The sequence below is a fragment of the Camelus dromedarius genome, chromosome 5 (assembly GCF_036321535.1).
Source record: "Camelus dromedarius isolate mCamDro1 chromosome 5, mCamDro1.pat, whole genome shotgun sequence".
In the NCBI taxonomy this organism is placed as follows: domain Eukaryota; kingdom Metazoa; phylum Chordata; class Mammalia; order Artiodactyla; family Camelidae; genus Camelus; species Camelus dromedarius.
The window spans coordinates 51,381,139-51,395,762 of record NC_087440.1 but is presented as its reverse complement, the minus strand read 5'-3'; the positions used below and the strand labels follow the sequence as shown (position 1 = coordinate 51,395,762).

At 37.6% G+C, this 14,624-nt stretch overlaps 1 protein-coding gene across 1 annotated transcript in view; it reads left to right on the top strand.

Annotated features, from left to right (window-relative positions):
• MAP4K5 (mitogen-activated protein kinase kinase kinase kinase 5) overlaps positions 1–2,014 on the top strand; it is a 112,795-nt gene extending 110,781 nt beyond the window's left edge. Inside the window, exon 33 of the mRNA XM_031453706.2 lies at positions 712–2,014. Within this exon, the coding sequence (XP_031309566.1) occupies positions 712–799 (88 nt within the window). The 3' untranslated portion in view covers positions 800–2,014. The remainder of the gene's footprint in view (positions 1–711) is intronic.
• Positions 2,015–14,624: the final 12,610 nt, after the last annotated feature.

The following is a 14,624-nucleotide window of genomic DNA, read 5'->3' as shown; positions in this document are numbered from 1 at the left end:
TTAAGTACATATTACTTTTTTGTTGTTTTCATTTCAAAAGTAATAATATGCCAGTTGTAGGAAATTCATACACTAGAAAATTATAAAGTGTATTTGCAACTTCCCCCCTCCCCATTTCCCCTTCTAGACTTTTTTCTCTGCCTGTGTATATTATTTTTTTATTTTGTTCTCAAACCTGTCTTCCCCACAGTGTCAATCCTATGATATGACACTTGATTGTTTTTTTCTTCCTATTGGTCCCTTGATGGAACTCTTTCCCTGCCCTTGTTCCAGTGACAAGGGAGATGGCCTTATTTCATACTTTTTTAAACTATTTATTTTCAAATACCTTGAAGAACATTGTGAATGGGTGTCTCTTAGGATCCTATTTTAGTCTCTCAGCCCTTCTTCCATCCCCTTCTTTTTAGTGTATATTCTAAAGCTTTGTTATACCTGTTGTTGGCATATACAAGTAAGCAAATTTGGTTTTAGTTAGAATGAGACTATCCTGAAATGCTTTCAATATTTTATATTCATAAATTCATCGATTCTTATTCAGTTTTGTTTTTATGCTATAAAATGTAAAGCTGAATTGGACCGAGCACCTATGATCACTGTATAATCTTATGTGAATGTGAACAGTGATATTCTTTCCTGGTTTGATGTTCGTATTTGAAGATGAAACCTCTGTTTTTACTCTTTAACAAGACTTTTGTTTTGGTTTAATTGCAGAGTTGTCGTTTTGGAAAGTAGGCCAACGGAAAATCCTACTGCACACAGCAATCTTTACATCTTGGCTGGACATGAAAATAGTTACTAAGCGACAGAAACTGGTCTCAAATGACAGGAAAGTGAATACATTCCATTGAAAGCAAAAAAATCTTAAGGAAATTCAGTACAGACTACACTTATTTGCTTTAATTGTCATGGGTGGTAACTCAAGTGATGTGTACTTTAAGGTAAAATTCAATATTTTCTGTAGCTGGAAACAGCTATTCTATCTCTTGCCACTGTGTGGTGGTTATATCAAGTTTGCTTAATAAAAGCTATGAGACAAATAGTCCTCTAGTTCCAGGAGACACGGTCTTTTAAAAAAAAAATAATGTTTGTAACAAGGGTGCCATGATATTTTTAGATAACAACTCATGTGATTATCTTGAGAGAGAGAAATTTAGTGACAGTTTTCTCATTTTATACCATGTTTTATTCCTTCTTAATGAACATAATTCGATAAAGAAATTATCAGATAAGCCTTTCACTTTTACATTGGCCATTCTGTATGTTTTTGTAAAATAGAATATTTAATCCTTATTTATTAATCTCTTGCTGGAGTGGTGTAATGTATCTAACTTTTAGTAAAGGAGGGTTGCAGAGCAGCTTAATTTTTTTATAATGTATAAAAATTTTGTTTACCTTTTAAGACTAGTACTTTGAGGGGTTAAAGGCAGTGTGTTTGGAGGTTCAGTACATACATGCAGTTTTATTTAACTCAAGTATTTTGTAATATAATATCATCCAGAATTGCCTTAAAAGGGAGTTTTGTTTTTTCAACTACAAATAGTTGTAGGGGGTCATACAGAAGGTATTGATGATGGTTGAAATATTATTAGAAGGAGTGTGTATGTCTAGATGTGACTACCGTGTGTATGTATTCTTGACAAGCAGTATAATATACCTGTGATTTTTTTTACATTAGGGATAATACATAAGAAATTAATCTTCATATATATTACCATCCCTAATGTTGGGGGGGAAGTATTTAACTGCCCATGATATGTATTTTACTTATACTATACCATAGGGGAAACTGTAAAGCAACTACACATGTATTCTTGGGTTTTTCACATATGTAGGTATTCATGTGGAGTAGGTTTAAGAAAAAAAAAATCTTTAAATGAAGTTTAATTCCTGATGGGATAGTATAAATAAGTACTATAAAAACCAGTATTCTAAAAATAAGAAAGGATAGGGCCATTCTTGAGTTTTCTTCCTTTCTGCTATTGTTAGTATTCAAAATTAAAGGTTCACATTGGTACCTGTTGTCTTAATGCATTTATTGAAAACAGTTACTGTTGGGATGATGAACAGGGGGTTGGCAACAGCGAACTATAGATTCATTTTGAGAAATTACTTGAGAGGAAGACAGTTTTTTTCATTCAGTCTTTGGTATTATCACCATCTCCACTTTTCAGATGAGAAGATAAGGGGTTAACAAGGTTACAAGACTACCCAATTCACACAGCAAGTTGATGGTTGAGCCACACCATGAGTCTTGTGACTCTATTCTTTTCACTATGCAATATGCAAACAATAAAAGGTTATGCAAATGAAATATAAAGTATTGTCCTTTACAAATGCACATATGATTTTGGTAAGTGTGTCGCTGTTTTTGGGGGTCTGTTAAATGGGGCCTCTGGAATGAAGGACACTGGATACAACACATGGCAGGGGACCATACTCAAAACAGGAAGTATTTACCTTCTGTATACAAAGACTGGTATCCTCCTTCTCTCACTGAATTCTGGCAGCCAGATCTTCCCATCCTAACAATATTGGAAGTCTTTCTGTGCCATCTGGCCAGTGCAAGTGGAAAGACCTAAACAAATCCTGCCATCAGAGGTGTTCTCTCTAAGCTGCTCAGCTAGGTAACTCTGCAGTGATAATCATAGCTATGTGCCCACTACCCATGCATGCATCCAGAGCCTGCAGTTAGTCTTTTAGCCTCGTGCAATTAAAAACGATTAAACAACCAGGAGTTAGAAAACATCTGAGGAAGGCCTCTAACATGAAAGAGAGAAAACAGTTGGGGAAAAAGCACTTAAAGGAAACAGACTATGCAAGATGAAGAAAATGTCAATAGAAAAAATATCTTTGGAAAGATGTTGCAACTCTGAGTCAAGAGTATGACACTAAAAAAAGAAGCTTTCAAAAAACAGAGCTATTAGAAAAAATATAGCACAGCTGAATAATTCAGGAGATGATTTAGAGTATGAAGTTAAAGAAATTTCTCAGAAAATGAAACAAAAAGAAATTTAAATATTGGAGAAAAGTTAAGAGTATTAACAGCCCCGGAAGCCCAATATCCATTCTCCCACAGTTCCAAAAAGAACAGAAAACAGGGAATCAGTAGAGTATTACAAGAAATAGTTCCAGTACTAAAGAACTTCGGATTCTAGATCGAAAGAACACAATGGATGGGAAAAAAATCCATGCCAAAGCACATCATTATGAAATTTCAGGGATATTGGGGTCAAAGAGAAGATCTGTTGTGTTTCTGAAGAAAAGGAACAAGTCAAATACCAAGTAATAAGAATCAGAATAGCTTCAAATTTGAACGGAAGCAATGCCTTCAAAAGTCTGAAAAATTTCCAACCTAAAATTCTGGATCCAAATAAACTATTAATCAAACCTAAGGGTAAAATGAGGACATTTTTATTTGCATGAGGTCCCACAAACTTTATGTCTCATATGGTCTTTCTCAAGAAGCTACTAGAAGATGTGCGTCATAAAAATAAGGGCATAAACCAAACAAAATGAAGACATAAGGTACAAAGACTGGGCTTCAGCATAAGAGAGAGATGAAGGAAGTCCCCAGACAGTGGTGATGAGATATCCAAGGATGGCACCACACCAGGCATACAGAACATAGTGAAGCAGATCAGAAGCTCCAGAGAGACTCTTTCAGAAAGTTTAAACTTATGAACTACCTGATGCATCTTCCGCACTCCAAAAAGTCAGAGTGAGGGACTTGTGATACTGAAATGGAGAAGGGGAATGGTCAACATAAAGGTGCATTATTGAGGTCATTGCTGTGTAGACAGTGAAAGTAGGATTCCACCAGGTCTTCTAAGAGGCTCCATAATAGTTCCCCCAATCGTCTCCTGAAAGACAAGTGGCTGGAGCATTTATCCAGACCCTCAGTCCTCCCTGGTTGAGCTGCCGCCAGGGCATTACCTCCTGAAGTACTAAGTTGCATCTTGCGCTAGGGCCACATGGGTCCCTTCAGTGTCAGAGAACACCCTGAAGCAGAACACTGGAAGAGCAGGAGACGAATCTGAGCTCAAATAGAACTGTCCACTGCCCTGTGGCTGAAATCAAGTGGGTGGAGGGATTCAGTCAGTGATGATACTGTTTCTAAGCAAAAACTTATCTAACACTGAAATCAAACAAAAAATGCAGTTATTAACTCCAGGAAAGTAAAATGTTGTATAGGAAAGATAAGGTAAACTATGACCAGTGGTTGAATGGCATGACAGTGTTAATAGTAAATAATAATCCAGTCAAAATTATAACGTAATTATATTGGGAGAGGATATGGTATTGTGGAGATGAGGTAGAAAAGTTTTCTGAATCCTCATCTCTACAGTGGGAAATCAACGGATAAAACCTAAAAATTAAAAGTCAAGAAGTAGCTTATGTAGTGATATCAAAATAAAATAATCTGCTGAAAGAAGGAAAAAATGTTTTTGAAAAGAGAGTTGTGGGAGGGGCTTTTTTTTAATGACAAACCTTATAGGACTATTTGGTTATTTATGTGTATGCCTACATTTGTTTTTTCAAACAATATGAACAAACATACAGGTCCATCTTTTTATACTATACCTTACACATAGTAGGCATTCACTAAATACTGATTATAGCTGATCTATGCACAGTGTGGAAGAAGGCTAGGTAATTAGGGGATGGGGTGGGGAGCTGGTTAAATAAATCCAGAAGGTCTTGTGAGAGAAAGCATTTTTATCAAACTTTTTTTTTTTTTTTTTTTGCAAAACCTCCTGTCCCGCCTTCTCTCCTACTCCACAGACACCCTGGAACGCTGGCACATAGAGACCATGACCATTTGAGCCTTATTGCTTGACTCATAATGGCTCTCCCACTGTGAAATTCTGATTTTTTACCAAAAATTTAAATCCTTTTCTTCACTCAAGGCACTCAATTTACTTCACTCAAGCTATAATTCTTACATGACTGTTTAGCCAGACTGTTTTCTGTTTTCTAGAACTTCTACAGCACATATAGATTATACATCTCAGCATAATACTCAGTTGCCACTTTATCAGCCAAACCATTTAGCATTTACCACTTACCTCAGACAAATTACTCAGCCTGTCTAGGCCTCCATCACCTTATCTGTTGAATGGAAATAATGGCCACTTCATACCGTTGTTAGGAGGGTTAAATAAGATCACATACATTAAAAGTTTTTTGCTCATGGTGAGAGGGGAAAAAAGTCAGCTCCTTTATTTTTCACCAAAAAGTTCATTAAGGGCATAGAGAGTGCATTTTGATTCTTTAGTTGTTCCTTTCAGTATGTCGCACATTAGTAGACTTATCATGGGGCTTTTTAGAATTCTGCTTTTTTCTAATTCCTTACCTGCTTTTTCATTAGAAAAATAACTGGTATCTGTGTCAAAGGTCCAAGAAACTTGCATACCAACCCTAGCACAAGGGATCATTTTAAGTTTTACTGAGAATTTCAAACTGTTGTTAGTGGAACTTACTTAGAAGAAGAGTAAGAAATTTTGTTTAAAATCTACTATATTGATATCAAGAATGAATCAAATATTCTCACTGTCACCGCTTGTTACTCATTGTACCGGAGGTCCTAGTCGATCAAAGAAACCAGCAAAACTGAGAAAAAAATAAGATTCTGAAAGGAATAAAAATGCCGTTATTTGCAAATAAACTTAGAAATCATAAGTGAATTTGGAAAAGCAGCTGGATGCACTATCAACGTAAAAAACAACTATATGTACATTTACTGCAATAAACAAAATGAAATTTTAAAAGGATACCTTGACAATATTGAAAACTGTCAAATATCTAAGAATATTAAATGCAAGATCTCTGTACTTAAAACTCTGTCACTGAAAAAAAGACCTAAATAAATGGCAGATTACACCATGTCAATGAATTACATTTGCTTTTGTAAAAGTGTCAGTTGATTTAAAGATTCTCTGTGATCCAAGCAGATATTTTGTGGAAATTGACAAGTTGGTTAAAAAGTTATAAAATGCACAAGGCCAGAAATACCCAAGGCAATCTTGAAAAACAAGCCTGGGAATCTTAGGTACCAGATTTAAAGAGTTACGATAAAGCTGCTATAGCAGTTAAGACAGTGTGACATTAGCATGAAGATAGACAATGAAATATAATTGAGAGTCCAGAAACAGACCCACACTTAGTCGCCTCATGGATGACAGATACACTGCAGTGGAGTGAAGGAAAGGATAGCCTTTTCAATAAATTCTGTTGAAAAATTATTGAAAACAATAATGGAAAATCAAATGAATCTTGACTGCTACTTCACTCAGTAAACAAAAATACCAAATAGATTGTAAATAATCTAAAATATAAAACTATAATGCTTTAAAATAAAGCATAATATCTTCATGAACTTGGGGTAAGTGAAGATTTCCTAAACAGATCATTAACACTTTGACTATAAAAGAAAAAGCTGGTAAAATTGACTTAAGATGCTCTGTTCATCGAAAGACACCTTTACAAGAATGAAAAGACAAGCTACAAAATGGAAAAGAGGCTTGCATTACATACAACCATAAAAGACCTACCAAGAAGATATAAACTAAGACAAGCCAATGGAAAAATGGGCGAAGGGTTTTGTACAAACACTCCATAAAAGGTAACATCCAAGTAGTTAATAAATATGTGCTGATGTAGTCACTTCCTTGGCTATAGAGAAACACAAATTAAAACAAAAGAATAAAACCAAGTATCAGTGAGATTGTGGAGAAATGGGGGTGCTTGCACATTACTAGTGGGAATGGTGGAAAACAGTTTGGCAGCTTCTTAAAAATACTGAACATAGATTCACCTTATGACTTAGGAATTCCACTCCTAGGTATCTGTCCAGGAAAAAACACATCCACATGAAGATTTGTATGCCAATTTCCATAGCAGCTTTATTCACAATGGCCCAAAATTGGAAGCAACCCAAATATCCACCAACTGGTAAATGAATAAAATGAGTCTTGCCCATGCGATGGAATACTATTAAGCAATGAAAATGAACAAAGTACTGATAATGCTACAATGTGGATGAACCTCAAAAATATTTTAAGTGTGAAAGAAACCAGTCACAAAAGATCACATGTTGTAATGACTCCATTTATATGAACTGTCCAGAAAAGATAAATCTACAGAGACAGAAAGTGGACTAGTGATTGCATGGGGCAAGCATTAAGAATGAAGAGTGACTGCAAATGAGTGTGAGGTTTCTTTTTGAGATGATGGAAATATTTTAAAATTATATCATAGTGATAGTTGCATAACTCTAAACTTACTAAGAATTGTTTCTTTGCACACTTAAAATGACTGAATTTTATGGTATGTAAAATATACCTCAATAAAACCAAACAGAACATCCAAGGGGTCAGTAAACAATGGAGAAGATATTAACTTCATTAGTTACCAGGGAAATGCAAATTAAACAATAATGCTGCTACAAAATAAAACCGCAATACAGTACTATTACACATCCTCCAGAATGACTAAAATGAAACGAGGACAATATGAAGTGTTGATGAGCATATGGAGCAACTGGAACCCTTATACACTGTTTATTGGAGTGTAAATTGGTACAATGCTTTTGAAAAACCAAAGGTGAACACACCCATACCTTATAATCCAGCATTTCCAGTCCTAGATTTGCACCCAAAAGACATGTTCACCAAAAGACACATAAGGCTGTTTACAGCAGCATGATTCCTAGTCGCCAAAAATTGGAAGCAATTCAAATGTCCCTCGACAGTAGAAAGGATAAGTAAGTTGTGGTATATTCACAGCGTGGAATACTACAGAACCATCAAAAAGAATGAACTCCTACTGACAACAACATGGATTTTAATCCTCAAGAAACTTAAAGTTTTTCATAAGAATCCAGACATTAAAAGTATACTGTATAATTTCACATAAATGAAGTTCAAGAACAGGAAAACTAATCTGTAGTGTTAGAAGTCAGGATAATGGTTACCTTTGAGCGGTAAGGGAATAATGATCAAGATGGAGCATGAAGGGATGCTTTTGAGGTGCTGGAAATGCAACATTTTTCAATTCTTAGCAAGATGTACACTCATGATTGATGCTTTTTTTTTCTGTATGTACTTATACTTCAATAAAAACGTTTATTAGAATCTGTACCAAGAACCGTACTGGGGAGAACTATTATGTAATTTTCATATTAATCCTATGATGTAGTAGGGTTCCTGTTCTCTAAATGAGAAAACCAGAGGTTAGTCATTGTCGCAGCTTGGGTTCTCTGGAAGCAAACATCAAGGTGGAATTAAAAGTGCAGATTTATTTGGGAAAACATCTGTGTGAAGAACAAAAGGGAGAGTGAGCAGTGTAAGCAGCGAGACTGCAGATCTGACACGTGTGAAAAGAGAAGGGGAGGGAGAAGGACTGGAGAGAGGCGCAGACTGCAATGCGCTCTGAGAACATCTTGGCCAGTCATAGGGAGCTCCAGAGCAGATTGCTGGCTTGAGGAATCCCATGTTAGAAAGAAATTGCTCAGCTTTCACACCTGTACAGAACTCGGTTGTTGGCTGGGAATAGCCCGGGGAAGGCTTGGCCTATGCTGAGAGGAATTCTGAAGATTAATGTCTCACAGCAGGTTCTCTCTTGAAGGGAGATCTGACCGATGCATGTCTCTAGCTGCCACACTCACACATTTAAGTTAGTTGGAAAGATGGGATGAATCTCAGGTCCATCTGTCTGTCTGAATCCAGACAGCCCCTTTATGACTGCTTAAATGAAGACCTATCAAGTGTAGCTCAAATATCTAAGAAAACTTTTAAATAAGTCCATATCTCTAAAGGGAACATAGTATTTGGAAACATAAAGGGCATTCTGGGAAGAGGAAATTGTATCTGAAATAAACATAATTGAGAGTTAAGCTCCTGTATCAGGGTTCTTTGGTTGTTAAGGATTTAAAAAGCTGAGGAACTGGGCTCAGAGAAGACCTAGGGGCAGGAGCCAGTGGATAGTCTCTTTGGGCTCTCAGAAGGAATCCACTCCGAAAGACTTCTCCAGTGTGTCCTTTCATGCAAGATTCAGGTTCCTCCACCTAGGTCTGGTCATCCGTTGGTCATGAAAAGTGCGGTACCTTGAACGATAGTCCCACTGAGACAGAAACCAGAGCAGAAGAAGGAGTGGATGCTGGGCTGATAAAAGAAGCCGATGTCCTGTACAGTTATAAACCATCATTTGGTGAAGCTTAAAAAAAAATCCACTCACTAAGTGAGTGAAATGCTCATTAAAGCATTATGATCTTCAACCAACCAGTTCTTTCCTCAGTAATTTTGGTAAGTGTAAGATTTAGCACGTTCTAAATATGACATTTAATTTTGGGTACATGACTTCATCCTGGATTAGTTACTTCCTGTGATTATCTTGTGATGACAAGAGGACACAGGGAATCCAGTGATCTGTTAGTCATTGAGCCAGAGCATCCCAGCCATTTGACATTTAAATGCTCCATATAAAGCACTGACTCTGTATCAAGCTTTTAAATATATGATTATTCTCAGTTCGTGGTTTCTGAAAACCCACAGTGGATACCAGTGTCCACTTAAATTCCTTAAAGCCCAGTTCCAAAGTCTCCTCCAGATCCCGGAACCCCTTGTGCACCCTTGATTGAAGCTCCTAGTACTACATAATAAGTAGGTATTTCTATTTTCTCTTAAGGATAAGAACAATGATACTTGCATCCCACACACCTGACAGTTCCTGACACATAGTAGGTGAGTAGTAAATGTTTGTTAAGTCAAATGGCAATAGAATGAGCATCGTGAGTCAGTCATGGAGTAACTCATTCATGGGTGTAACTCTAAGAAAAATTTTCTTTGACTTATTAGAGTCTAGCTCCTGCAAAATGCAGATACATTACAAAAATGTGCCGGTTTTCTAAAAATGAGGAAAGTATTGTGGGTAAATTATTTGAGAGTATTAAGCCTAGGTATCTAGGCTCAAAACCTAGGGTAATTCAGGGTCTAGGCAACAAAATAGGTATTTTACTAGAGGAGAGTTTAAAGAATTGATACAGGGAATTGTTACACAGATGTTGGAGGAGTGATAGAACAAAAATAGAACATGAAGATAACAGAGAGAACAACCACAAGAGGCAGTTACCACCGATGGAGTTGGAGGAATAAAGAGATAAAGCTTGGGATTACTAGAACCTGGGGGCTCAGAGAAGAGCTGCGATGCTGGAGCTCTGGCCCCAGGGAGGGTCTGCTGCCTGGCTGCTACCAGCTCGTCAGGAGCTCAGAGGAGAGGCCCCACAGAGTTGGGGCTCAGAGCTTGAGGAGAGGAACTGCTGCTGGTACCTGTGAAGCTGTGTAATGAGGCTGGTTCTGGAAGGGCTAAAAGAAGCTAGACTTAGGGAATTTTTCCATAGTTAAGGAATAGAAAGATAAGGGAAGGAAGTTTTTCTTCCTCTTCCTGTCCATTCTCTTAGTGTCTCCAGTTGGTCCAACCTAACTGGATGGATTCTGGAAAATACAGTTTGCAGAGTTCTAGACCCTGTATAACAGAACAGAATATAAAAGGTTTCATTTGGAGCTGAAAGACATTGAACAGGCAAGTAACATACATAGGGGCAGTGTTTGACCTAGATTGTTATGTAGGGACCACTTTCAAAATGACCCCCCAAGAGGGACTAACACGCCACCTAAAACGATGCAAATGGCAAGAATGTCACTTGTTCTATCTCTGTCACATTCCCTTAGCACTTTCTTTTCTAATATCAATAAAGTTGGAATTTTAAAAACACTAGGTGTAGGTATAATTGCTTTACATTCATTTTACTGTGGCCCTTTAAACAGCTTCTTAGGAAGACTTAATAAGGGAAGACTCGTGATATTTATAGGCAACTAATGTCTAAAAAAAAATCTCTGCAGATTTCTTTTTTTTCTTTTTTCTTTTTTTTACATTTCAGCATAAGTGTCTATACCTCCATACCACTAAATTTTAGCAGAGCAAGTTAGAACAGACATTTTCAGCATCTGGTAAAGCAACAGTAAATTGATAGTCTAGACGTATATGTTACAATGAATGAAATATCAGCTAATCCATTCTGATTAACCAAAAGACAGTTACTCAGTCTACTTTTTCACTGTAGTTCCACAAATCGAATGATAAGCTTAAACTGCTCTCAGCCTCTGAAAATACCCATGGATTCTAATTTCTAGCCTGTGGCTGGCATATCCTTTGAGAAAGCCTTCCAACAGTCAGCTTAATTCAGCATATTTGTATCAATCCCCTCTATGAGTTGGGCAACGAACTACAGACTTGGAGAGACACAAACCTGAGTAAAACAGAGTCGGCGCTTGATGAGCATAGAGTCTAATTTGAGATGAACACAGGCAAAATAGCTCTAAGCCCGGGCAGGCTAGTGGTGTAGTGGAGATCGTTTCCAGCTGGGAGATCTGGTAAGATGCATTGTACAATCTGGCATTAGACCTGGGTCTTAGCGTTGGTTTCGCTTTTCTTTGTGAGACAAACTGAAGAAGGCTTTGCCAATGTTATCTCAAGCATCAAGCATGCTATGGTTCCCATTATATTAAAAGCTATATCTTGTCTTCTCAACTTGAAACAGTGTGTGTGTGTTAGATTAACACACATGTACTCTTTTTTATCAGACTATCTCTGCTTGATTTTAAGATAATGATAGGAACGAGACCACAGAAAACTTGAAGAAATTGCTTTTAATTGTTGATCTTTCCATACATAACTCTCCAAAATGCAAATAACTTAATGCCACACTTTGTGGTACTTGCTTCTGTTGAGACTTGCCAAACTATATTCTAATTATTTATATTTCTGTCTTCCCCTCTGGAATTAATGCCTGGGAATAAAAACTGTGTTAATTTGACTTTGTATCTACAGTGTGCTACAGGAAATAGTTACTCAGTAACTTTCTATTTCTATTTCTATCTACTTCCCAAGAGAGAATTTCAGTATAAGTAATCCACAAAATCTTAACTTTTCTGCCACTTACTGTGTAATGTTTTTACTGAGTTCCAGCTTGTAGCAGTCCTGAGTTCCAGCTTAAAGCACCCCTCCCTCCATCACTTTGGTGTCCTTTTCTTTCCCAGGAGCCCTTAAATACTTCTTCAAGGGACCAGGGCATTCCTGCCTTCTCCCTTCTGCTTCACACAAAAACCTGCTCTCAAGAGCCTCCATTTATGGCTGCATGGCACTACGGAGCTAAATGGTGAGTCGGTACCTCTCCCTCCTCATAGCAGAGGAGAGAGGCCAAGACAGGATAATCAGTTCTCGGGATCATACAGTTAGTTACAAGGAGATGAGATTTGAACTCAGGCCTTTTAATGTCCAAAGGAGTGCTCTTTCTAACATATAATGTAGCCTTGCATTAATGTCATTTATAGCCTAAAATAGCACTCCTTTTTCAGATATTTGCCTTCTTTCAAGATCAGAACTTAAGCTAAAACAGTAACTTGGAACTTTATGTTCAATAGGATATTAGAGGAAGGTTATAGAGCTCTTTGGAGGTTCCTAAAATTGTATTACAGAGCTGCCTACATAGCAGCCTTATGTCACACAGGAAGTAACGACTCACAGCTCAAGTCTTACTGAGAGAAACAAGTGTAACATCTTGGCCCCTGTGCTGCGCCAGACAGTGTTACACATTTTACACATGGGATTTCATTTCATCCTTAAAGCAAGTCAATGAGGTAGCTATTATTATCCCTATTTATATGTATAAACATATTTATATTATAAAGTTTTACATAATATAATAAGTCATATAGTTAGAAATAGGGTAGAAAAGTACAGTAGATATTTCTCATGCTTTGTGGCTGTCTTTGAAAACCCTTACTACATCAGATCAATTTCCCACCGTATGAGTCTAGACTCTCCGAGGCAGAAGCCCAGACTCCCTTTCCCAACACCTTAGCAGCTAGAGTGCGGGCTCTCTCAACCAGACTTACTCATACACACGTCTCAGTCGAAAAGAGAGCAGCATGAGGAAGCAAGTGCTGTCTTGAACCCATTTTTCTGGCTTGGATGATGGAGAGAAGTGTGGTCTTCAGTGGCAGGAAAGATGGAGAGTCTTGTATGTAGTGTCCAGTGATCTGTAGCGCCAGGCGCAGTAGCACTGAGGTCTGGCGGAGGCAATTCTGCATAGTGATTTTGGCATTAGTTCTGGCTGTGTAGCCTCACAAGAGACTCTGACTCTTTCAGAGATTCCACAAACTATTTAATATCCCTTAACAAATCCTTCAACTAGCAGAAGTGGGTTCTGTGGTTGGCAAGTAAGATCCCAGTCCACAAATCAAAACCACAGTGAGATTCACCTCACAACTGTTAGGATGACTACGATGAAAGAGAGAGAGACACAGACAGGCAGAGAAGAGAAAAGAGGAGGGGAAGGGAAGGAAGGAGAAAAAGGAAAGAGAGGTGGGAGGGAGGGAAGAAGGAAAGAAAGATGGAAGGAAGGAAGAAGGAGAAAGGAAGGAAGGAAAGAAAGAAAGGAAGGAAGAAAGAGAGAAAGGAAGAAAGAAAGGAAAGAAAGAGGGAGGAAGGGAAGGAAGGAAAGGAAGGAAAGGTAAGGAAGGAAGGAAAAAAGAAAAGAAAAGAAAGGTGTATTGGCAAGGATGTGGGAAAATGGGAATCCTGTGCACTGTTGGTGGGAACGTAAAATGGTGTAGTTGCAATGAAAAACAGTATAGTGGTTCGTCAAAAAATTAAAAATATAATTACCATATGATCCAGCAGTCCCACTTCTGAGTATATACCCCAAAAATTGAAAGCAGGGTTTTGAAGAGATATGTGTACACCCATATTCTTAGCAGCATTACTCACAATAACTAAAATGTGAACGTTACATGAAGTAGTCAAAATCACAGAGACAGAAAGTAGAACAGTAGTTGCCAGAGGCTGGAGGTGAGGGGAGTGGGAAATTATTCTTTTTGTTTTGTTTTGTTTTGTTTGCTTTGCTTTGGTTGGGGGAGGCAGTTAATAACGTTTATTTATTTACTTATTTTTAGAGGAGTAGCAGGGACTGAACCCAGGACCGCATGCATGCTAAGCGTGCACTCTGCCACTGAGCTGTACCTCCCCCTGGAAATTATCCTTTAATGGGTACGGAGTTTTTGTTTCACCAGATGAAAAGAGTTCAGAGACAGATGGTGGTGATGGTTGTACAACAGTGTGAAAGTACTTAGTGCCACCGAGTTGTCCACTTAAAACTGGTTAAGATGGTACATTTTAGGTCATGTACATTTTACTATAATTTTTTTTAAATAAAGCTTTATAGTTTGTTGGATTTTTTTTTTAATGTTGTATGAATGTGGCACAACTGGATCTCTCACATTTTGCTGATAGGAATGCTAAATGGTACAGCCATTTTGAAAAACCATCTGGCATTACCTCAGAAAGTTAAACATAATTACCACACAATCAAGCCATTCCAATTCTAGGTATTTACCCAGAAGAAATGAATACGTATGCCCACAGAAAAATTTATTCACAACCAGGGGTCAGGGATGGGGAAAAGGGCAACATGAGGGATACTTGTGGTGACAGAACTGTTCTGTAGCTTGAAAAATCAAGCTACAATGTGGATATGCAGTTGTGATACTATACTATAGTTTTGCAAG